Genomic DNA, 25896 nt, shown 5'->3' on the forward strand with positions numbered 1-25896 from the left:
GGACCAATGGGAGATGTATGATAAGGAATTAGCTCACCATTATAGAGGCTAACAAGTCCCAAGATCTGCCAGGTGAGTGGGCAAGCTGGAGCCCCAGGAAAATCAATCGTGTAGTTCCTGCCCAAAGGCTGGCAGGCTGCAGACCCAGGAAGAGAGGATGTTTCAGTTCGAGTCCAAAGGCGGAAAAAGCTGACGTCCCAGTCTGAAGGCAGTTGGGTGGGAGGAATTCTCTCTTGCCAGGGGGAGGATCAGCCTTTTGTTTTTTCTGTTGATGAGGCCCACCCGCATGGAGGAGGAGGGTCTGCTTTATTCAGTGTAAACATTGAGACGTTAATTTATCCAAAACGCCCTCACAAAACACCTAGAATAATGTTTGACCAAATAACTGGGCACCCTGTGGCCCAGTTAAATTGACACATAAAATTAACCATCATAGTATATGTTATAATTGATAGCCTCACCCTGAGAGTGAGTGCCTTAAATTTTGTTTTATAGGCTCCTTGCTTGCTGTATTAGTTTTTTATTTCTCTTGAAACAAATTACCACAAATTTAGTGGCTTAAAACAACACAAATTTATTTTCTTAGAGTTGTGGAGGTGAGGAGTTTAAAATGGGTTGGCAGGGCTGTGTGCCCTCTGGAGGCCGTAGGGGAGAATCTGCTGCTTTTTCCAGCTTCTGGAGACGAGCTGCCTGCCTTGGCTTCATGGGCCAGCATTACTGCATCTCCTCTGACCGACCTTCTGCCTCTCTCGGATAAGGACTCTTGTGATTATACTGAGCCCACCCAGGCAATCCAGGATAGTCTCCCCATCTCAAGATCCTTAATCACAGCTGCCAAGTCCCTTTTGCCGTGTAAGGTTACATAGTCACAGGTTCGTAGGATTAGGACGTGGAGGTTTGGGGGTCATTATTCTGCCTACCACACGTTTCATCTCATTTTGGTGTCTGCTTTCTGAAGGACCCAAGCCAGCACAGTCGCCTCAGCTGAAATGCCTTCCTGTGAGCTTCTGTAGGGCTTCCCCCAGCTGCACTCACAGGACTCTGTGTTTAACTGTCTGTGTTCATGTTCCCCATAGACTGTGGGCTCCTTGAGAATGTGATCTTATTCACGAGTCTGTTCCTGGTGTTTAGCAAAGTATTTGGCATATTGTAGACATTTAATAAATATTTAAGGAATTCTTACTTAAAGGGTATGAGTTTCTTATTGTTTTTAAAAAAGACCTTTGAAAAAATTTGAGATTTCCATGGTAGGAAATTTTTGGCTGTGTTTTTGTCACAATGTTGCCACTAAAAGTTTAAGAAGGCAAAGAGATTTGAGAGTTCCATCTAGGAAATATTTTCTCCTTTACTTCAAGCCAGACTGATGCTTTTCCTCATAACCATCGATTGGTCAACCATGTTGGTCAATTGCCTGTTAGCTCTCAGATCTATTTCCCGTCCCCTGCCCTGCTCCTCTGGGACCCGCATTTCCCATGACCCTTGCTCGCTGGTTCCCACGGAGGCAGTGGTGGAAGACTCAAGGGCAGGAGGAGACAGCAGCAGCACGGGGTATGTCACCCTTCACCCGACTCCTGCTGCTTGTGTCCCTGGCAGCGGCTGTGTCTTCTTTGTCTTCTGGCTTTGGGACGCTAGTAACACCACTTCCTCCTGCATCCCTTCCGTCTGAGGAGTGGTAGCACTTCCTGCTCTTGCTGACCTCTCCTTTGCCCCTTCCTCCCTTTTGGCTTCTTAGCCTTCATTCCATCACCCATGAAACCAGTTCCCTGTGTTCCTTCTACTTGAAAGACCCAGAGGTATTGGTCCTTTCCCAGTCCCACTCTGATCAACACTCGCACTGACAGCTTTGAGGATTACTAGAAATTCTTGGTCTCCAAAAAAATTACCTTGATTATACCACTAAATGAATGATCAGGAAGTATGTTTCCATTTCCATTCCATCAGCCAATTCTATTTAAACCCCATGGTCTTTATGATTTATGGTCAAAAAATTGAAACCCACAAAATTTTATAAATCAAAGTTCTTAATTCTCAAGAGTGAACCAAATTCCAACAAGAGCTTTATATTGTGCTTGATAAGAATAGAAACAATTCTCAGAAGTCTCTGATTTAAATCCTGTTGGTTTAGGTAGATGATTTTTTAATGCATTTTCTACAGTTTTATATAGTTTCCTGAGTTTTATGTTATTAAAGAGGCCCTTTCATAGTTTTTTGAGTAAGTTAGGAAGTCACTCCAGTGTAGGAGATGCCTCAGGAATTAGTATTAAATACGTTATTTGTAGTGTTAAAGAGTTGTAACATCAGATGATTTTAAAATTAATACAAGTTCTATTGGCGCAGAGAATTGCGTACTGTTCAGTCTTGGCGTGTAACTAGAGCTGCAGAGTAAAAGCATGTTCATTACAAAAGGCTAAGGGCCAGCACCCAAGAGAGGCCCTACCCTGAGCACCGCGCGGAGGGGCTTGAGAGCTGGGTGGGAAGTCAGACTGGGAACCGTAGGGATGCTGTAGATGTGAGAAGTGGGGAAGCTGGGAGATCAAACTTTACTCATGAATATCAGCTGGATGTGTATTTCTGGGTTTATTCCCTAAGGTTCATAAACAAAAACACATTTACATCAAAAGCATTTCTTTTTCATTTTAATTAAAACGAAATGGTTGTAACAAGATGAAATTTAGTTGCTGACTTCTGTCACACAAAAGGACAGATCTCCACACCATTTTGCTAACCGGAGAGATGATATTCTGACTGTTGGCCTCACGTATCATTCTGAACTGTTAACATTTGGATAATATCACAAATGAGCGAATGTTTTTCAATATTATCTTTTAATTTTTTCTTTTGCCGCATCTTATGGATTTCATAATCTGAGATTGTATCATTTACATGAAGTAAGCCTGCTGAAACCATCCGAGGACTCGTGAACTTCCCAGCGTTGCCCTCTCGACGCTGGTGACCATCAGGCGCTGTGTACGGTCTCGCTGAGTATTTTACCGGATCTGGTACCTGGATGTCACCAGGGTTCTTCCCTATAAGCCTTACTCTTGATTTGCCTTTTACAAGATGCTTGAAAGAGGTCACAGGTGAATCCTCAAATCTATCCAAACAATCCTAAATATTAAAATAAAAGATCAAGTTGGTGAGTTAGGTTTCTTAAAAGTACATTTTAAATTTACAAAGACCAAAGTCTATAATATCAACAGTTAAAGAATAAGAGCGTCGAATGTTTTAAGGGCAGTCCCCAAATCCAGACCCTACATCCAAGGCCTCCCATTAGGCACTACCATAGAGACTGCTTTAAAAAATGTTAGTTTCAAAGGATCTGTTATTTCAAAAGATACGAAGCTGGGAACCAGAAAAATTTAGGGGAGCTGTCCTTAGGAGTCAGACTCCCAGGCAAAGCCAGCCAGGCTATTCTAGACTTCTCCTCCAAAATCTCTCTTTCCCAAGCCCAAATTTAAATTATGAACTCTTATATTTTACTTTTTATATTAACCAAACTTTCAGTCTTTAAAAAATTACTATCTTCTTTAATACGTACACACACACAGACCAGCATCTAAGAATATGGTTATAAAGATTATATTAAAGATTTTTGTGTACATTCGGAGAGTAAACAAGTAAAACGTTCAGGAAAATAACTAGAAGGATATACACCAAAATAAAAAAGAAATGGTGGTTGGGTTAGGGTGTTGGAATTATGGGCTTTGTTTTCTTTTTCTCAAATTTCTATAATATGCTATATTTTATAATAAAAATATAATAATCTACAAGTACTCCCAAGAGGGTATGGAGCTATTAGTCATTCTCAAGTTAGTGCAGTTTCCTCTGCTGTTTGAGCAGCTTGTCCCTTAACCCTCTGCAGAGACGGCCACTCCAAGGGAATGGGCTGCTTTGATTTGGAGAGCAAGTGGGAGTGGATTAAGAGAATTGAAAGGTCGAGGGAGGCTAGGAAGGATTGAGAAGAATTAGGCAGCAAGAGAGAGATTTATGAAAAAGGAGGTATAAAGAGTCTAAAGACAATTTCTATCTACTTTACATTTTTGCCTGGGTTTGCAGAGGGAAAGGAAACGTTCTTGCTCCTCCCTCTTACGTACATGGAGCAATTAGTAAGCCATATTATTAAGGGAATTTCTGCTACACTGGTGAGTAATATACAATTTTTGCTTCAAGGTGCCAGTGGAAGTGCGTGGAGACCTACACCGCTGATCATTTTTCTGGATGCTCCTACAAATCAATTTTTCTATCTCCTGTTTTGATTCCTTTGGGAGATTCTTGGATTTTTGAGGATCAAATGAGCAAGTCTTTCTGCTGATCTGAGAAACACCCTTACCACTCAATTCTCTGTTGTCAACTTCACTAAAGAGAAAAGTGTAGGTACTGTTGGTTTACCAGAGGGAAATAAGGTTACTCTATCCCCCTTGCCCACTCTTAGGATAAGGGTTCTGAGATCCTATATGATCTTATACCATATAACATGAATACAATTTCTTGTTTTGTTTGAAAAAGTGATATTAAAGATTCCATTTGTCTAAAGGAAATTCAGAAAGTCTTTGCTTTCCAAAAACTATGAATACATCTAGTTCCTTTTCCTAGTATATGTACACACAAGTGTGCACGCACACACACACTCAATACTAAATTACTGAATTTAGACAGAAAAGAGAAATGCAAAGTTGAGAGTATAAGCTACATTAAGAACATTTACCCTGCCACTAATTTGCTTTTACTCTTTACTAAAGCTAATAATTTATTTGACTGTGGGAAACAAATTGAAAGCAGCTATTCTGAAATTAGATCTATTTTCTCATTCAAAAGTAGAATTATGCACATCAAATCATCAACATAAAATCACTTTAGAATTTATGAGTTTTCCCAATTGTGGGTCACGCCTGTTTATATACACTGAGAAGAGCAGTGTCCAGGAAATTAAAATCAGTTCCTTCCGTTCTAGCGGTTAACTTTGCTCTAGAACAGTTCGGATAAAGTCTAGGAGCAGATTTGCCTTCCTAATTGTTTTCATGTTAATAGCAAAAATAGATTTGAATTCCCAAGTTTCTCAGCACGTGATACAGTAGAGGGGTGGTGCTGAAAGAAGAGGAGTAGAAGTCAAATTAAAATTTTGCAATTCATGATCCAATAGACTATAAATTTTGCATATCCCTAATGCTTAGCAGAATAACTGCTAACAATAGGAGCACACAATAGGAGATTCATGTTTGTGTTCTGAAACAAAAATAATTCAGCAATTTGAAAGAAGACTGTCTGTTTACATCTGCATGAACAGGAACTCGCAGGGATGTTTCCACAGTAGAAAGCCACTGCTACGGCTGCAGCACAGCCCCTGGCAGAGGGCTGGGCCAGGGCGGAAATCCAGAGACTCGCATAGACAGGGCTGTGCGCTCTGGCTCCAGGCTGTGCAGCCTGCAGAGTCTGCCCAGAGGAAAGGCTGCCTTTCTCTAAGGCATGCTCCAGAGGGGGTGCGCTTTATCATTTATACCAAGGCCCTAAGTATGTTAACAAGCCCCCGACTTTGTGATTGAATTTTAAAGCAGGTGAGGTGATATTTGAATGTCAGAAGAATTTTTAAAATTTGGAGGTCTGTATGTCTTGTGGCAGTGAAGGTTACACACACACCTGCATGCAGACATATACACGCTAAAGCAGGTTATTGACAGAATTTGCCAAATGCAGTAGAACACTTAGAAAAACATCATTACATGTACGGTTCTTCTTGCCTTCCAGTGCAGCAACGTCCTCGGCACAGACTTCCTTAGAACACTTGGGGCGGGCAGTGTGGCTGGCAGGGTCCTAACTATCTTGCTAAATGACTTCTCTGGTTTGCTGACATGGTCTCTTTCTTTTCGGACCTTGGGCTTTAGAACTTCTCTCTCTAATACTTGCGGGAAGAGGGCTGGTTTTGAGTTTTTCTCAGCTTCCACAACTTTATATTTAAATGATTGTGATTCAGGGATCTTGACACATTTTTCATCGCAAATTTCATTTGGTTTTATATAAAGAGTTTGTATTTCTTTTTTGTAATGTGCAAATGTTACTAAATGTTGTTTTTTGTTATTGTTATTATTTCCTTTCAATCTCTGACAATACTGGTCTCCTAATTTCAGTTTCTCCCCAGCATTGGAAGTGAAATGCGTTGAAGTGTTCTGCGTGGACGGAATAGTGACTTTGTTCACATATTCTTTGTCGTCATTTGGCATTTTGCAATTAGGAATTCCTGGAAATGGTGACAGCACTGCTTCAGGTTTTTCCTGTACCAACAATTTATGGATGTTGTTGTGACCCTTTTTTTCAAGGGACTTCGTTTTTAGTGTCCTTTCAGAGCAAGCATTTGATTGAGGTATTTTTGATTTACTGCTCCAACTCTGTGGGTCTTGAATCTCTGTTTTAAAATCAAAATTTTCTCCTCGAGGAAGCTGCATGAAACCGTATTCTTTCCTTTGTTTCTTAAGCACTAAACCTGAAAGTCTTTCTGATGACTTATTTAATGGAATCTCCTGGGTATTTTTATTGGAAGAAGGTTGTGCTTTAATTAAACTCAGTGTTTTAGTTCCTTCTTTAGGATAATATCTTTTCTGTTCCCTAATTATTGATGGATTTTCTTTAATATTCTGTAAGGAAAAATATTCCTTCCCTTCCTTTCTTGTCAGTTTTGTTTCTACAAGTTTATCCTCAGGAACCTTTTGTAAAGTGGTTTTTTGAACAATTTTTGAATGTTTCTTTTGCTTTTCTGAATGCTCCTCCATAAATTGATTTTCACTTCTAAAAGATAAACCTGGCTTTATACATTTTAATGGTGTGGAACTAGAATTAATCAAATTTATATCCTGGTTGATCCCCTCTAATTGCCTTTTTGTGATTAGTCCTGCTTTTGAAAGTTTGTCTATAAAAAGCCTCTGGAGGTGTTTGCTTAAATCAGCTTTTAGATTTAATATTTCATTTTCTGATAAAGCTATAAGATAGTTTTGTAGAGACTGATTTAAAGGATATTTCATGTTCATTTCAAGTCTTCTACCAAAACTCCCCCTGGAAATATCTTGTCCTGACTCAGGAAAAGATATTGAGGCACTTTTATTTCTTCGAGAAGATATGTTTGAGTGTACAGGCTCAGACTCTGTGTCTTTAAATAAACTGTTTTGTGAAAGGTTTTTTAGGAAATAGTTTTGGAGAATTTCATTTAAAAAAGATCTTAGCTTTATTTCCAAATGTTTATCTATGAAATGACGATTAAAATTATTTACAAAAGACAGGATTTCTTTTACAGTTTCTGAATATTTCTCCAGAAAGATATTTTGCCCTTTTGGTTGTGCTTTCTCATTCATCAAATACAGATTTTGATAGATTGTTGGTAAGTCCTCTTTGGTGATATGTCCTGATTCTGAAAGTCTTTCTACAAGGTAATGCTGGATATGTTTACTTAATTCAGATTTTAAATTTTTTATTTCTGACTCTGAGAGTTCTTCTAAAAATACACGCAGCTTTGGACTCAAAATAGGTTTTCTGTCTAATTTGTCTGCTTCATCAAAATTCTTTCTGATTTCTTCAAGGTTGTTTGTTTTATTTGGAAAAGGATGTTGAATTAGTCTTTCTAATTCTTTTTCTGGTTGTCTTCTTTCAGACTGACTATATTTGAAAAAAACATTAAACATGTTTTTTACAAAGGATTTTAACATTATTACATCTGACTCATTAAGTTTGCCCATTAATGAGTTACTTAAATTTTCTGAAGTAGAACTTAGATAATTTTCTTCTCTATTAAGCCTCTGACCATTACTTGGCAAATCTGTTTTTTTATCTGGTGTTGACTGATATTTTGAATCTTGTTGGGATATATTTTGGCCTTCATCTATCAATTCAACTCTTTTATTAAAAAAAGAAGTAATTTCTTTGGGAATGGTGGGTATATTTTGCCCTGAAAGAGATTCTGATTTGCCTTTGATTTCTGAGTAATCTTCTGTGGAATCTTTTGGCTTTTCTTCAGCAAAGACTGTCTCTGTATCCAGCAAAGAAGTCTTCTGGTTTTCTTCACCTAATTCGATCACTTTGATTATCCCAGATTCTAACAGAGTATCTATAGGAAATGACTGTATTATCTGGCTTATAACAGATTTAGCCTGTGGCAATTCTATTTCATCATCATTGTCTTCATAGTGAACTAGACTATTTGAAGAGACACTCTCCCAGGCTGTGGGCAACTGAGTCCACAAGTTCATCTGTGTTCCACTCGATTCTTGCACTCCAATCTCCAAATCTGAGAGGACGGGGGCAGTGAATATTTGCGTTATAAGATAATCATGCACAATGGAATTTAGACTCGGTTTTGAGCTGGATCCTTCACTTTTTAAATGTTTCTTTTTGAAACTACGCTTCTTTTTAATTGTAAAATCTGTCTCACCAGTCTCTAAGTGTGTCTCAGAGACAAATCTCTTTTCTACCTCTGAAGAACTCCCTGGTGCACCTTCTGACAGTGAATCTGCAGGAACATCTTTAATTATTTGACTTAAAAGAGTCTTTGAGTTTAAAATGGTTCCTTCTGAAAGCCAGCTATTTAAATCTTGAATTTTTTCAAATACTTTGTCTTCCAAACTACTTGGTGGTTCAGCATGAACACTTAGAAGTGAAGAACCATGATTTTTCTTTCTTGCTTCAGTGTCCATAGGAACTTCTGTCTTAGAAAATAATTTATCTGAAAGATCTTGCAGATTTTTACTTAAAATTGACTTGAGCACCATTGATTGTTTCAAATTTTCTATGTGGGAAGGAAAACTTAATGATTTTGAGAAGAGATGTGTATTTCCATTTCCAGTCACTGACGATTCTCCTTCAAAGTTTGGTAAAGATAGATTTTGCAGTCTTTTCTTTAACTTATTCTTAGCATCCAAAGTCTTGACTGTGCTGATACCAGGATCATGGGCTAACTTTTTCTTAGTGTCTAAAGGCTTTACGGTGATATTGAGATCTTGCGGCCAGGTTTTATTAGTGGGTCTGGCAGTCTTTGACTGTGTTGGGTAAGGAGGATCTTGGTCTTCATGCTCTATAACCTCTGCACTTAAAATGCTTCCACATTTGTACGTGTCTCCGTCTTTCTTTTTTCTGACTGACATTTTGTCGTTTATATTCCTTAGAAAAGGATCAAAACTGTCCTTGATGTTGAATTTCTGGAACTGTAATATTAAAAATAAAAAAGGTAAGAAATTCTGTAGCATTTATGTCAAATTTATAATAAATGTTCTAGTTAAGTTTCTCTGAGCAATCTATCAGTCTATATATTCATCCTCCTGCCTTCTACAAAGAGAAAAACAACTAACTATTTAAAAATATTTGAAGTTGGAATAATAGTAAGAATTGTAATGCAAAATTTTCAAATACCTAATCCTGATACTATTTTATGTCCAAGAGCTTTTTGATACCTGGAATATTTTTAAATATTTAAAAGGCACTCATAAATAGTTTTTTCTTAAGAACTTAATTTCCAGTGTTAGCTGCATTTGCTTACACAATGGCTCCCATCAGGATCTAAGTTCTAGCCAAATAAATATTTATGATTTTAGTAGCAATGTAGGAAATTTTTAAAAAATACAAGTAGGAGAAATCCCATTGAAAGTATCATAAGTATTCCCTAAAGACTTAAGTCTGAGAATTTCAAAAATGTTGAGTTCTACCCAGTATTTGCTGTGTCATAGTAGAATCTTACTTTTTGATGAATACTATTATGCCTCACAAATGGTTGAGAGAGAACAGTACAAAAAATTCTGGATTACACTGAAATTTCAGTGTAATATCCATAGGCAGTTTTGCAGCTCTGGGATCAGGCTGAAGTAGCCTTCAAAATGAAGTCTTTTACTCAAACTCTTTATTCATACAACTTCTACATCATCCAATTGAAAAAAGCAAAATGTGGAATAAACAGCCTAGTATGCATTTTAGTTTATTTCAACTTAGTAGTTCAAACATCATTTTAATGGATACTATTTATTATAATGGGTTTTCAAATGCTAGTTGACACCCAGGTGACAGCATAAGAATCCCATGAGGTTTTTTGAGAAATACCAATTCCTAGACTCCATTTCCAGATTGAGATTCATTATGTCAGAGGTGAAACCTGGGAATACATATTTTTTTTTAAAGACAGCCAGGTATTTCTAATGAGCAGTCTGGTTTTGGAACCATTGAATTACATAAAGTATTAGAGAAACCTAGTATTTAAATATAATTGATATAGGATAACTCAGGACTCACCTGATACTTTGGTTTGAATTCTTTATATTCTGGCCTGAAAGATGGTGAAATGTATTCTTCTGGTGAAAAAGCCACCTTATAAAAAGAGAAGTTTTCATTTTAGACTGCTTGTAATGCAAGGATATTTACTAAGATAATTTTATTCTTTCAATAGTTATTAGAGATATAAAAAATTTTTAAACCTAAATATTTTTCTCATAATTACTATACTTTCCAACTGTCAAAGAAATTTGTATATATATATATATATATATATATATATATATAAACACACACACATATATAATTTTAGCTTCCTTGATACTGTAATATTCACCCTACTGAATTTGTAAAATCAAAATAATACACAACTTCAAGCAGAAACAAAAATAGAAAAGAAATAAAATCGTCAGAAGAAATGTAATCTGAAGTGCTTTAGATAATAAATGGCATCTGATATTATATTGAGGTAGCATTTTCAATGATTTTCAACCTGCAATTGTTAAATGGGTACTTAACACTGCCTAAGGAAACACTTGGTGCTAAATCAAGGTGTATAGGAACAATTACGGAATCACAGAACCTTTGAACTTTTAGAAATGGAAGTCACCTTAGAGATAATCCAGTCTTACTCCTTGTTTTACACAAGAATCTGAAGTTGAAGTGTGTTGCTCCAAGTAACCCAGATGCTTATTAGCCTAAATCCAGGTGTCCCAAATTTCCATCTGATGCCCCTTCAACCACACAATCAAGACTGCAGTGAAGGAGGAAGGTGGTCTGGGAGCATCAGCATGTGCACGCGCAGTGCCAACTCATCTAGAGAAAACTCGACACCATCTCATTGTAGCACTCTTAGTACTGGCAACCACTTTCCCAGACATCATCTCCTTTAGTCCACAGAGGGCTCATTATATACCAAGTTAGTTCACAGAACAATTTAATGAATGATGTTTTCATAAGAAATACTTTTGGCTTAAGTGTTTATTAATATTAAGCCATTAATAACGTGACCTTATTCTTAACTCTTCTGTGGCTTCCCACTTTTGCTGTTATTCATTGCCCTCACACACTCACTCTAAATTATTTCTGCAAGTTTCTCAATATTCCCACTACAGTCTCTCTCCTCCAGGCAAACATATCTGACTTTGAATTCTTGAAATACTCTTGTACTTTTCCACACCTGTGTTTTTGCTCATTTTGTTTTCCTTTGCTTGAATTTCCCAAAATCTCCCTTAAAAACAGTTCAGATTCTAACATTTGAAAGTTCATTGCTTTAAATGAATTTAGTAGAAAATAAAAATTAAAAATAGGGGCCAGCCCTGTGGCCGAGTGGTTGATTTTGTGCACTCTACTTCGGTGGCCCAGGGTTTTGCTGGTTCGGATCCTGGGCGCAGACACAGACATGGCACCGTTCATCAAGCCATGCTGAGGTAGCATCCCACACAGCACACCCAGAAGGACCTACACCTAGAATATACAACTATGTACTGGGGGGCTTTGGGGAGAAGAAGAAGAAAAAAAAAAAGATTGGCAACAGATGTTAGCTCAGGTGCCAATCTTTAAAAAAAATTTCTTTTTAAACTGCTCTCAAAAGAAAATGTGCCATCTGCCTAGGTAGAGATCCTATGTGAGTTTTGAATCTTAACAGAGAAGCAGAGGAGAGCTTGCTGTTACTCACATTTCCACATCAGATAACTGAAGGGGGATAAAAAGAAAGGAAAGAAGTTCCATGTGGGAGAGAAACACAGTGGTTCTTTGGAAATGTTGTAGGCTCCCCAGCCACCCCTGCCTGTCCTCTTCCACCCCTATACACCCTCCAGGATATACCTGTCACACAGCGTACAACTATACAATCAACATATTCCTTCACTCACAAATATAAAATGAGCCAACAAAATTCACCAGAGATATGAGGAAAATCAACACAGGTAAGTGAAGAATCAATAAGAAGAAACAGAACTAACCCCAGAGTAAAGAGAGATATTTCTGAGGGATGTAGGGGGAAGGCAACCCTTGGAAAAAATTCTAAATATCATGAGGGATCAGAATTTGCCACATCAATATGGGTCTCTTTGGCTTGATTATTTTTAAGAACAAAAGACTCAGGAAGAAACTTTGACCTTCCTCCTAATTGCCTAAAAGAATTTAAGACAGAAGGCCTGTTTCAGGAAGGAGCTATCACCATAGATAACTATAGCATAATATGAACTAGGTGTAGTAGACAAGAACTTAGCAAGGCCCATTTGATCAAAGTCTTCCCCATGTCACAATGTCTTTGCAAGGTATGACAAACATTTGTTTACCAAACATTTGCTTTTTCATCTCCATGTGAATTGCTTCCCTCCCCTTTGAAGTCCCACACCACTACCCCAACATCCTCCTTTGTCATTAGCTGAAGATGGTATTTAAGGTAGTGGCTTTGCTTATTTTGATGAGTAACTCCGTTTTCTAGGGTTTCTCTCATGTATACATGTTATTAAATTTGTTAAATTTTCTCCTGTTATTATGTTTCATGTCAACTTAATTCTTAGACCAGCCAGAAGAACCTAGAAGGGAAGAGGAATATGTCTTCCTTCCCTAGGGTTGGTGACAAAGATGAGAGAAAACTGGCAGGACATTGCTCACTCCAGGACTACTGCAGCCAAGATATCTTGGACCTCCAACAAGAGCCAGCAGGAGGTAAGAGTGCTTACCATGTTAATCTCCTGGATCTCTGCCTGCAGGGTCCATTGGAAGCGAGAGTGATGAGGTTTTTCCTTTTCTAAATTTAGATTAGCAGGAGAAAATACTTGTGAAGCTAGTTTCTTGGACTCGGTGATTCTGGGAAATTTGGTTTGAGAACTCTTTGGTTTTTATTGATCCTTCTCCTCCTAGAGATGGTCACTGTTTTTCCCTGTCTCTGTCATTTGTGTCATTTGTCATAAAAAGGAAAAACCACAGGCATAGGCCTGATAAACCTGTTGTTCGGGCTGGCCTAGCAATCTGGTTAATATGCACATGAGGTAAAAGCTATTGCTAAGGGACACCTTGGAAGTCAAAAAGCCACAAAATAGGTGGGCATGGGTCAAGCCTTTAAGAGCCATTAGGACACTCGTCACCTCAAAAAGACTCCTGTGATAGGATAAGTTGGTCATCAAATGGGGTAGATGACATGGGTCACCCACCAACCTTAAGGAAATTTCTGTGCAACAAGGTACTCTGTAAAACTACACACAATCCCCAACCCCTTGGCACATCTCTCATAGGTATTAGTTTGGCTCCAAGAGATCCAAGGCTTCAAGCTGTCATGTGTATGTAAGATAAGATTTTTTCTTGTGTCTTGTTCTATGTCTGAGAGCTTGGCTTTGTGACTTCACTGGTCTCCGCCATTTGGAGGATGCACATACCAGCGTGCATCTGGTGGTCAGTCAAATAGAATGGGGTTCCAAGATGCACTCTCTTTGTCTGGCTATTATGAAACCAAAGTGGGTCCACTTCTTGGTGAGTTGAAATCAAAGTCTTCACCAGAAGTAGTTGTCACACAAAGTAAGATTTATTTGAAGCAAATAAGGAGCCCAGGGGGAAATATTTCCAAAGCTGTGGCTCTTCAAGCAAGGAAAGCAGGAACATTTTACTTTGGATGGGAATGAATATTCAAAAGGGAAGTTTCGTCATCACACGTAGAGGTGGGTATAGGCTCACGCAGATGCAGTTGGAAAATAAGCTTCCACATACATCTCATGTTACGATAATGAGGCCTCAGCTCCTCCTGGGGCAGAGATCTTAACATTAAAATGAACCCTTGGGCACCTCTCGGCCATCTGCACATGTATAACTCTTGTGATGGTGTTTGGGCCTGTTTAGGGCAGTTGGTAATTGCATCTCTTAATGTAACTAAAAAAATCAATTTTGAAAAACAGTTAAGTGCTTCCAAAACCTCCTTTGAGTTGCTCCGGGGCAGTTAGTCACATGGCTGTACCAGCTCTCAGGGGATTTTTTCATAGGAGTCCCAGTCCTTAAGAGGCCTTTGTCATCTCAAACTTCGTTGCTTGTTAGTGCTAGAAAAATCCCATTCCAGTAGCACCTGTCCGGTGTCACAGATTAGCGGGTTTCTAACTAGAGGCATCCCACATTCCTGTGGGAGACCAGAGACATTGTTTTCACGACACCATCCTTACTGCCTGTGCAATGAAGGCCTTTGCTTTCTTAGACTGTTTTTGGGAGTGGATGTTCTTGATCTTGTGAGGGCTGCTTCTTTTGCACTGTCTTTTGGGGATTCCTCTCATCTCTCATGTTCATAAAAGGCTTATTGGTATGAGTTGCTATTAAGATCCTACTCATCAGTGGCCAGGCAATGGACCTCTTAAATTGGAAAATATTCTAAGTTGGAAACATTTTTAGAGAGCATGCATCATAAACAGCTGTTTTACAGGTACTTGTGAAGAGACCAAATTAAAAATAAATACAAAGAAATAACAACTAGCTTTAAGAACTTAATCAAATTTGGGGTCTCAGCTTCCTCTCATGGTCTTACATATGCTAATGAAAGCAATAACTCAGTTAACAAGTGAATGGAAAGAAGCTGAGGGGAGGGTCAAGGGACTCTTCTCAAGAAGGTGGAAATTTTCAAAAGGGCTTTTAGGAAATCAGGTAAATAAAACAAATATTGAAAGGGGAGAAAACAACGAGGAATCAGAAAGGAGAGAGTCGTGGGACTCATCCCAGCAGGGTGAGAATCTTTAGATGGTTATTTAAAAAATGGACATTAATGGAGTTAAAACAAAGGTTTTAATACAGCACTGCCTAAGGTTGGGGGAAGCCAAAGGGACCTCCTACTGGCCCCCCCAACATTAAAGGGCCCTAAACAAGTATGCTCAATTTACCCCAGTTTGGAGAAATTTAAAAAGTCCAGAAGGCATAGATCACAATGAGAAACCTGAACAACAATTGCTTGGGGCAACAGTTAGGCCAGTTAATAAAGTTAAAGATTGACAAAAGGGCCAGGGTCCCTTGGCTTGACCTCTCTCTGGGAACTAAAAGTCTTTTGCATAGGGATGGATAAAACAACCAGGAGATGGGAAAGAAAAATTTTCGAGGCTCCTGGATGTAAGAACCCCATGAGGCTCCTTGATGTAAGAACCCCATGAGTTGTGCACCAAAACTCATTGTTGGGACACTGACAGAGGCTACAATTAGACTGAGAAAACATAAAAGTGTTAGAGGTGATAGGATTATAAAGGTTGGAATGTTTGAGCTAGTATTATATGAAGTTATGTCAACTTTGCCTGGATGTTTTTTGGAAATAAAATGCTATGTATGGCCAGGAGTGCTTCCCCTACCTGATATTATAAGACTGAGCTTATTGATGAAGTGCTAATGGAAGCTATGATCAGAGGTAAGAGAGTTGATGGAACTAAGATAAAATTTTGTAGCAGAATTGGTATATTTAAATGGCCTTTATGTGAAATGATTGCATCTCTTTTGCCTGATTATATTATACATTGTATTGTGGGGACAGACATTGTGTCTCACTGGGGAACATTTCCCCTGCCTGATATTGTAAAACAGAGGGCATATAAATCTGTCCTTCAGGCAATGTTAATTAAACATGCTAAAGGAAGTCAATATAGTTGCCTGAATTCATACAATGTGAGATAGAAACTAAAGGCTAATATTCAGGTGCTAATAAAAAAAAATAATGGAACTCCTCCTCTGAGGGTGAATTGGTCTAGGGTTAAATTGTTCATTCAGAAAGAGGGCCTTTGCTAAATACTTTATGCAGACGTTTTAAAGGTGTGGCACATTGTCCTGAAGTTTTAGAACATAAAAATCTTTTGATTTACCTCCTAATTAAAAACCTCCCTGATATAAAGAAGCAAATTAAAGAAAGTAGAGTTGGATGAGCAAATCAGCCTTTAATATCATTCAGGCTACAACCCAAGTATTTGAGAAAAGAAACTATCTTTGTCTTACAAAATGGGAGAGGAAATATTTGGAAATTGGACCAAAAAAAAAATAAAAAGATCTTAAAGGTCCTCTCCACAAATATTAGTAAAAAGATATAGCAGGTGAACATAACTCTTTCCAATTGCTAAAACAAAATTTGAATCCAATTATTCTTTTATGAACTAGTGAGTTTTGTATTGTATCTGATCTGTAGCAAAAACTTAATGGAAGCTATAAGGTCTCTTTCTGTCTCTGCCTGTGTGTTCATGTATTTCTATATGTATATATTGTAAACCTGAGATATTTTTCTACCTCCAGGTAGTATGGCCAAAACTAAGAGCTCTATTTAATTGGCTTAAGCACTTATATAAATTATTTCTAACTGTAATAGAAACTAACCCAAGTATTTTTCAAATGAACATGATATAAAATAATCTTTTGTAAATAAAAGCTTATTTAAGTTTGTTGGTTTGATTAAAATAGACATGTCCTCAAAGTTATCAGCACTGGAGATGATGCAGACATACAGCCTGGGTTTACTAGTCGAATAAGCTCATGTTATCTCTGTTACAAATTTGTCAACAGAAATAATAACTTAGAATGATAGCTAATTTTGTCTAATGTCTCATGAAGTTTTCATGAGTAATCTAAACATAATTGTTGGGAAGAAATGATTTAAATAGATGTAAGTGCAAATAGAATTTATAGATAAACTTTTAGCAATAATTGTTTTTTATGGCATGTTTATTTAAAATGGCTTCCAAAATGTAACATGAAACTTTGAAGCTTTGCTAGGTTAAATTAAATGATGGAAAATTCATTGAGTATCTAGATCTTTCCAAATAAGATACAATATTAGACATTAATTATTATATATAGATTTATCTACTTTTGGCTTCTTATTACAGAGAAACTAAAAGATGTTTGGGTCTAGTGGTAAACAAGCATTGTACTTTCCTAAAACATTGTACTATGAAGTAACATATGTTTTGAGAAATTACTAAACGTATTTATAAAAACTACAGAATGCTAATGTAAAAAACAGTTGATAAGTGCTCACTTCTCAGTTTTCACTACAAATTAAGGTTTCTAGGAATTAAAAATTGTAATTAATATATGTGATTGAAGCTACTAAAAATTAAGATAAACATCTCTGTATACAAGGAAAGTAAAATGCAGTTTTCAGAAAAGAAGGTATAAGAAATGGAGATACTTTGTTTATTTTGTTAAAAAAGTAAATTTGTCCTAAAACAAAACTAGTTATGGGAAAGAAGAAAGGACAAATTCTGAATGTAAAAAAGAAAGTTACAGAAGGGTTGTGGAAGAGGAACCCTGAAAAAGAGTTTTGTGCATGATCAACTTGGCTAAGATTGAATTTAATTAAGTGAATGTTTTTAATATGAAAAGTAAACTGGTACAAAATTATACTTTGGGGGGCTGGCCCCGTGGCTGAGTGGTTAAGTTCACGCGCTCTGCTGCAGGGGGCCCAGTGTTTCATTGGTTCGAATCCTGGGTGCGGACATGACACTGCTCATCAAACCACGCTGAAGCAGCGTCCCAAATGCCACAACTAGAAGGAGCCACAACGAAGAATATACAACTATGTACCGGGGGGCTTTGGGGAGAAAAAGGAAAAAAATAAAATCTTTAAAAAAAATTATACTTTGGTTTTCTCTCTCTTAAAAGGATAATTTTCTTGAACTTTTAGTCACTCTTGATAAAGAGATAATAAAGGGTTTTTCTTTATTTTTGAGTAAGTCTACCTAAAAGGCAGAAATTCTATTTTTTGTCAAAATAATTTCCTATGTTCAAAAAGCTGAGGTCTCTCTGTTAAGAGAAGTAAGGTTTTTTGATAACTGTTTAACTCTCCATAATTGCCTTGAACATCTGTTGTCACTTTGGCTAAATGGATAATTTGGTATTGTTTCACAGTGACCTATGACCCTATTTGACCAAGTCTTTCAAAACCTTTTGGTATTTTTGACAAAATTCCCCAAAATTCAAATCCTAAATAAAGTCTTTCTTCTGACCTGAAAGTAACTTTGAGAATTTCCAGCAGATCCCTGAAACTTCTCAAAGAATTTGTTCTCTCTGCCTATAAAGAGGGAGATATGAAACTAATTAGAGTTGTTTGGTACGTTAAATTGCATGGGAAGCATTGTCAAATAAGTGATGCTAAACCTCCCTTATGGATATGTTTGTACTCATATGTTATTAATATAAAGGGAAACTTTTTCTCTTAAGCTAACTATGACTTATAGCAATTTGGTAAATTATACCTTTGTAAGCAGAATTCAAACATATACCTTTTTCTCCCTACCTGATCCCTACAGAATTTGGAAATGCTTACTGATTAAATATTCTTATTTTCATGGCAATACGGTTTGCATAAGTTTAACACGAATCTATTCTCTTTATAACAGGACATATTGGAAACACTGGTAGTATTACCAAGGCTTTGACCAGAATGTCATATTTGAGAGAGACATGCATAGACTAAGATATGACCAAACAGCTATAAGGAACAAAAGTTGACTTTATGGAACAAATAAAACCCCTCGGAAATATCAGCCTGGTACCCTGCTTACAGGTTGCCAGCAATCTTACCAGGTGAGTACAGAAGGTCACTTCCTGGCAGGTGCAAGAACCTCAAGATATTTGGGGGACCTTGAGAAGAAAAGAATTCACCCAATTATATAGGTATTGCAGGCAGAGTCTGATGACAAGTCCTTGGCCTTGCTTTCCTGGCCTCAAAAGGCCTTTAAAGTTCAATCTGAGATTTCTTACGAAAAGTTCCAGCAAAACAGATTTAAAAGACAATAAATGATCAATTGCTATTCTTGCTGTACTTATGTAAATAACTGGGCCAAGTTTATGGAAACCAGACTTACTTTGCAAACCAATTAGTCTTAATTTGGCTATCTTTGACAAAAGTAAGAATGATTTTAGAGAGAAAAATTGTGTTTCAGTAGAAACTATAATATGCACTCATGAATATTAGATTCTAGTTCTGTTCATTGTCCTTGAGATTTTTGTTTTCTACCTGTAAACTGGACTGAATCCCGAATTCTTCTAGTTTCCTCAAATATCTGGCTACAACTCTCCAAACTAATGCTTCCAATTTCCCCCCAACTTTTGATTTGGAATCATTGAGAACTGAAGCCACCCTTTTTCCTGAAGCCCTGCAAACTGAAGCTGGACACTTAATATAAGATAGATCACTCTGATAGCCCATGTATAGACAATTTTCATGCCTGTTGCTATATAAGCCACTCAAAAAAAGTTTACCTGAACACCCAATGACATCATCAGAGACATTTCAAACTGCAAAAGATGCTTTGACACTGACATCTAGAAATATTCTTGGTTGGCCATCCTCTGGGCTCAGAAACTGGCTTATAATTTGCTCCAACCATTAACCTTGTGTTTTTTTCCCCCATAGAAATCCTTCTTATTAAATACCTGATTGCTTACACAATATAGGCTTAACTTTGGAAGCCTACCTACATTACCACCTCCTAAAATGAATTTAACAGGACTGACTTATTGTCAGGACTAATAGACTGGTTCAATGAGATGGAACAATCTACCAACTCAGCTTCTGGACTGTGAAAATTCTTGAAGTTTCAAAGGTGGGAATGTGGGGGATCACAATCTACCACACCAAAATGTGTCTCTTTGGCTTGATTATTTTTAAGAACAAAAGACTCAGGAAGAAACTTTGACCTTTCTCATAACTGCCTAAAAGAATTTAAGATAGAAGGCCTGTTTCAGGAAGGAGCTATCGCCATAGATAACTATAGTATAATATAAACTAGGTGTGGTAGACAGGAGGGAACCAAGCAAGGTCTATTTGATCAAAGTCTTCCCCATGTCACAATGTCTTTGCAAGGTATGACAGACATTTGTTTACCAAACATTTGCTTTTCCCTCTCCATGTGAATTGCCTTCCTCCCCTTTGAAGTCCCAAATGACTACGCCCAACAGATTTCTTTGTTTTTAGCTGAAGATGGTATTTAAGGTGGTGGCTTTGGCTATTTTGATGAGTAACTCAATTTTCTGGGGTTTCTCACATGTATACATGTTATTAAATTTGTTTGATTTTCTCCTGTTATTTTGTCTTGTGTTAATTCAATTTTAGACCAGCCAGAAGAACCTATAGGGTAGAGGAATATTTTTTCCTCCTCTACAGTAGTATCCTCAGAGATATTCAGAAGGATATTGATTTCCACTTAGCTGTATAATAGGCATCTCAAATTTAATGTATACAAAATAGAATTCTAGATTACCACCTTGCTCCCATCCACCCTCCAAAAAAACACAAAACCTTGGCCTTTCTCTATTTTTCCTCATCTCAGTTAATTGTGCTCTCATCTACTGAATTGTTAGACTAGAAGCCTGAGTGTCACCCTTTATCTCTCGCCTCTTTCTCCTTCCACACCTAATCCAACATTAATTCCCATGGCTGCTGCCTTCAAAATGTATCAAGTATCCAGTCACATCTCACTATCAACCCCACTACCACTGTCACACAAGCCACCATCATTTCTCCCCAAACAAAAGTCTCCTAACCAGTCTCTGGCTTCCTGTGACATAGACTGATAGTTGCATTCCCAAAATATATATTATCTCAAGAACCTCAAGTTTTTTAGGGGGCAGAAATGTCCCCTGTTAAAAAAGTTAAATCTTCCAGCCTGAAGGCAATAAAGGGCCATGTGACAAGGTTCTGGGCAACTACATATAATTGGAAATTGTTGGAAGAAGCTTCTGAAAGAGGATCCTAAAACAGAGGTGAACTCAGCTGACAGGTACCTAATTGACCTTTATCATTTTCCTTCTTTCTTCCTGGAAGAGATTATGATGCCAGGAGGTATAGACCCCATTCTGTGTTACCCTACAGTAACATGCACATGCTGAGGATAATGGTCCAAAAGCAAAGGGAACCTGGATCCATGATGCCACCATGAAACACCACATCATTATTTAAGGTGGTGTTTCTAACTTTGTGTTACTCATAGCTAAACATAATCCTTAACAATCCAACAACTTTCGCACATATTGAGTCTATTCTTCCACAAAGGAATGAACCTAGAAATCAATAAGAGAAGGGAACTGGAAAGTCACAAATATGTAGAAATTTAACAATTTTTAAACAACCAATGGGTCAAAGAAGAAATCACAGGGGGAAATTAGAAAATACCTTGAGATAAATGAAAGTGAAAACACAATATATCACAACTTATGGAGTACTGTGAAATCAGTGCTAAGAAAGGAACTTTTAGCTGTAAACATTTACATTAAAAAAAGAGAAAGAATACACTAACAATGAACTAACAGAAAAAGAACTCAAGAATAGAATACCATTCACAATCGCAACAAAAAGAATAAAATACCTTGGGGTAAATTTAACCAAGGAAGTGAAAGATCTATACAACAAAAACTACAAGACTTTTCTGAAAGAAATGGATGACGACATAAAGAGATGGAAAGACATTGCACGCACATGGATTGGAAGAATCAACATAGTGAAAATGGCCATACTACCTAAAGCAATCTACAGATTCAATGCCATCCCAATCAGAATCCCAATGACATTCTTTACAGAAATTGAACAAAGAATCCTAAAATTCATATGGGGCAACAAAAGACCCCAAATTGCTAAAGCAATCCTGAGAAAGAAGAACAAAACAGGAGGCATCACAATCCCTGACTTCAAAACATACTACAAAGCTACAGTAATCAAAACAGCATGGTACTGGTACAAACACAGGTGAACATCAATGGAACAGAATCGAAAGCCCAGAAATAAAACCACACATCTATGGACAGCTAATCTTCGACAAAGGAGCTGAGGGCCTACAATGGAGAAAAGAAAGTCTCTTCAACAAATGGTGCTGGGAAAACTGGACAGCCACATGTAAAAGAATGAAAATTGACCATTCTTTTTCACCATTCACCAAAATAAACTCAAAATGGATCAAAGACCTAAAGATTATGCCTGAAACAATAAGTCTTCTAGAAGAGAATATAGGCAGTACACTCTTTGATATCAGTTTCAAAAGAGTCTTTTTGGACACCATAACTCCTCAGATGAGGGAAACAATAGAAAGAATAAACAAGTGGGACTTCATCAGACTAAAGAGCTTCTTCATGGCAAGGGAAAACAGGATTGAAACAAAAAAACAACCCACTAATTGGGAAAAAATATTTACAAGTTATTTATCTGACAAAGGGTTAATCTCCGTAATATATAAAGAACTCACACAGCTCAACAACAAAAAAATCAAACAACCCGATCAAAAAATGGGCAGGGGACATAAACAGACATTTCTCCAAAGAAGATATACGGATGGCCAATAGACACATGAAAAGATGCTCACCATCACTAATCATCAGGGAAATGCAAATCAAAACTACACTAAGATATCACCTTACACCTGTTAGAATGGCAAAAATAACCAGAACAAAAAGTGACAAATGTTGGAGAGCTTGTGGAGAAAAAGGACCCCTCATACACTGTTGGTGGGAATGCAAACTGGTGCAGCCACTATGGAAAACAGTATGGAGATTCCTCAAAAAATTAAAAATAGAATACCTTATGACCCAGCCATCCCACTACTGGGTATCTATCCAAAGAACTTGAAATCAGCAATTCCAAAAGTCCCATGCACCCCTATGTTCATTGCAGCATTATTTACAATAGCCAAGACATGGAAGCAACCTAAATGCCCATCAACTGATGATTGGATAAAGAAGATATGGTATATATATACAATGGAATACTACTCAGTGATAAAAAAAGACAAAATCGTCCCATTCACAACAACATGGATGGACCTTGAAGGTATTATGTTAAGAGAAATAAGCCAGACAGAGAAAGACAAACTCTGTATGACTCCACTCATAGGTGGAAGTTAAACACAGAAACAAAGAGAATTGATTGGTGGCTACCAGGGAAAAGGGGGGGTGGGGGGAGGGCACAAAGGGTGAAGTGGTGTACCTACAACATGACTAACAATAACGTACAACTGAAATTTCACAAGGTTGTAAACTATCATAATCTTTTTTTTAATTGAGTTATTGATAGGTTACAATCTTGTGAAATTTCAGCTGTACATTAATGTTTGTCATTCATGTTGTAGGTGCACCCCTTCACCCTTTGTGCCCACCCCCTACCCCACCTTTCCCCTGGTATCCACTAAACTGTTCTTAGTCCATAATTTTAAATTCCTCATATGAGTGGAGTCATACACAGATTATCCTTCTCTCGCTGGCGTATTTCACTTAACATAATTCCCTCAAGGTCCATCCATGTTATTGCAAATGGAATGATTTTGTTCTGTTTTACAGCTGAGTAGTATTCCATTGCATATATGTACCACATCTTCTTTATCCATTCGTCTGTTGATGGGCACTTAGGTTGCTTCCACATCTTGGCTATTGTAAATAATGCTGCAATGAACATAGGGGTGCATAGGACTTTTGGGATTGCTGACTTCAAGCTCTTTGGATAAATACCCAGTAGTGGGATGGCTGGATTGTATGGTAGTTCTATTTTTAATTTTTTGAGGAATCTCCATACTGTTTTCCATAGTGGCTGCACCAGTTTGCATTCCCACCAGCAGTGTATGAGGGTTCCTTTTTCTCCGCAACCTCTCCAACATTTGTTACTATTAGTTTTAGTTATTTTTGTCATTCTAACAGGTGTAAGGTGATATCTTAGCGTAGTTTTGATTTGCATTTCCCTGATGATCAGCGATGATGAGCATCTTTTCATGTGCCTATTGGCCATCAGTACATCTTCTTTGGGGAAATGTCTGTTCATGTCTCCAGCCCATTTTTTGATTGGGTTGTTTCATGTTTTGTTGTTGAGTAGTGAGAGTTCTTTATACATTATGGATATTAAGCCTTTGTCAGATATATGACTTGCAAATATTTTTTCCCAGTTAGTGGGTTGTTTTTTTGTTTCAATCCTGTTTTCATTTGCCTTGAAGAAGATCTTTAGTCTGATGAAGTCCCATTTGTTTATTCTTTCCATTGTTTCCCTTCTCTGAGAAGGTATGGTGTCCGAAAAGATCCTTTTAATACTGATGCCAAAGAGTGTACTGCCTACGTTTTCTTCTAGAAGGCTTATGGTTTCAGGTCTCACCTTTAGGTCTTTGATCCATTTTGAGTTTATTTTAGTAAATGGTGAAAAAGAATGGTCAATTTTCATTCTTTTACATGTGGCTTTCCAGTTTTCCCAGCACCATTTGTTGAAAAGACTTTCTTTTCTCCATTGTATGCCCTCAGCTCCTTTGTCAAAGATAAGCTGTCCCTAGATGTATGGTTTTATTTCTGGGCTTTCAATTCTGTTCCATTGATCTGTGCACCTGTTTTTGTAACAGTACCATGCTGTTTTGATTACTGTAGCTTTGTAGTATGTTTTGAAGTCAGGGATTGTGATGCCTCCTGTTTTGTTCTTTTTTCTCAGGACTGCTTTAGAGATTCGGGGTCTTTTGTTGCCCCATATGAATTTTAGGATTCTTTGTTCTAATTCGGTAAAGAATGTCATTGGGATTCTGATTGGGATGGCATTGAATCTGTAGATTGCTTTAGGTAGAACGGACATTTTAACTATGTTTATTCTCCCAATCCATGTACATGGAATGTCTTTCCATCTCCTTATGTCGTCATCCAATTCTCTCAGAAAGGCCTTGTAATTTTCATTATACAGGTCCTTCACTTCCTTAGTTAAATTTACCCCAAGGTATTTTATTCTTTTTGTTGTGATTGTGAATGGTATTCTATTCTTGAGTTCTTTTTCTGTTGGTTCATTACTTGAGTATAGAAGTGCTACTGATTTATGCAAATTGATTTTATACCCTGCAACTTTGCTGTAGTTGTTGATTACTTCTAAAAGTTTTCCAATGGATTCTTTGGGATTTTCTATATATAAGATCATGTCGTCTGCAAACAGCGAGAGTTTCACTTCTTCCCTCCCTATTTGGATTCCTTTTTTTCCTTTTTCTTGCCTGATTGCTCTGGCCAGGACCTCCAGTACTATGTTAAATAAGAGTGGTGATAGAGGGCATCCTTGTCTCATTCCTGTTTTCAGGGGGATGGGTTCAGTTTTTGCCCATTGAGTATGATGTTGGCTGTGGGTTTGTCATCTATGGCCTTCATTATGTTGAGGTAGTTTCCTTCTATGCCCATTTTGTTCAGAGTTTTTATCATAAATGGCTGTTGGATCTTGTGAAATGCCTTCTCTGCATCTATTGAGATGATCATGTGGTTTTTATTCCTCAGTTAGTTGATGTGGTGTATCACGTTGATTGATTTGCGGATGGTGAACCATCCCTGTGTCCCTGCTATGAATCCCACCTGATCCTAATGCATGATTCTTTTGATGAATTGCTGAATTCTGGTTGCCAAAATTTTGTTGAGAATTTTTGCATCTATGTTCATCAGTGATATTGGCCTGTAGTTCTCCTTTTTCGTGCTGTCCTTGTCAGGTTTTGGTATCAGCGTGATGTTGGGCTCATAGAATGTGTTAGGAAGTGTTCCATCTTCCCCAATTTTTTGGAATAGCTTGAAAAGGATAGGTATTAAATCCTTTCTGAAAGTTTGGTAGAATTCCCCAGGAAAGTCATCTGGTCCTGGGGTTTTATTCTTTGGGATGTTTTTGATTGCTGTTTCAATCTCTTTCCTTGTGATTGTTCTGTTCAAATTGTCTGCCTCTTCTTGAGTGAGCTTTGG

At 37.5% G+C, this 25896-nt stretch overlaps 1 protein-coding gene and 1 long non-coding RNA gene across 45 annotated transcripts in view; one reads left to right on the forward strand and one right to left on the reverse strand.

The window, feature by feature from the left end:
- Nucleotides 1–2558: 2558 nt before the first annotated feature.
- The window catches only part of C2CD6 (C2 calcium dependent domain containing 6), a 168472-nt gene continuing 145134 nt past the window's right edge, over nt 2559–25896 (reverse strand). For 36 of the 44 annotated variants that reach the window (XM_070580687.1, XM_070580664.1, XM_070580663.1 and 33 more), the window contains 3 exons: nt 10255–10329; nt 5718–9179; nt 2559–3108 (listed from right to left, as the gene is read on the reverse strand). In XM_070580687.1, the coding sequence (XP_070436788.1) occupies nt 2755–3108; nt 5718–9179; nt 10255–10329 (3891 nt within the window). In that variant the 3' untranslated portion in view covers nt 2559–2754. The remainder of the gene's footprint in view (nt 3109–5717; nt 9180–10254; nt 10330–25896) is intronic. The other 8 variants (XM_070580689.1, XM_070580667.1, XM_070580662.1 and 5 more) reach the window with 2 other exon arrangements.
- Nucleotides 9112–20272, forward strand: LOC139076677 (uncharacterized). The gene is made up of 3 exons (XR_011528526.1): nt 9112–9202; nt 12765–12912; nt 18582–20272. It is a non-coding gene; the product is annotated as an uncharacterized lncRNA (long non-coding RNA).

The sequence above is a fragment of the Equus przewalskii genome, chromosome 17, assembly GCF_037783145.1.
Source record: "Equus przewalskii isolate Varuska chromosome 17, EquPr2, whole genome shotgun sequence".
Taxonomy (NCBI): Eukaryota; Metazoa; Chordata; class Mammalia; order Perissodactyla; family Equidae; genus Equus; species Equus przewalskii.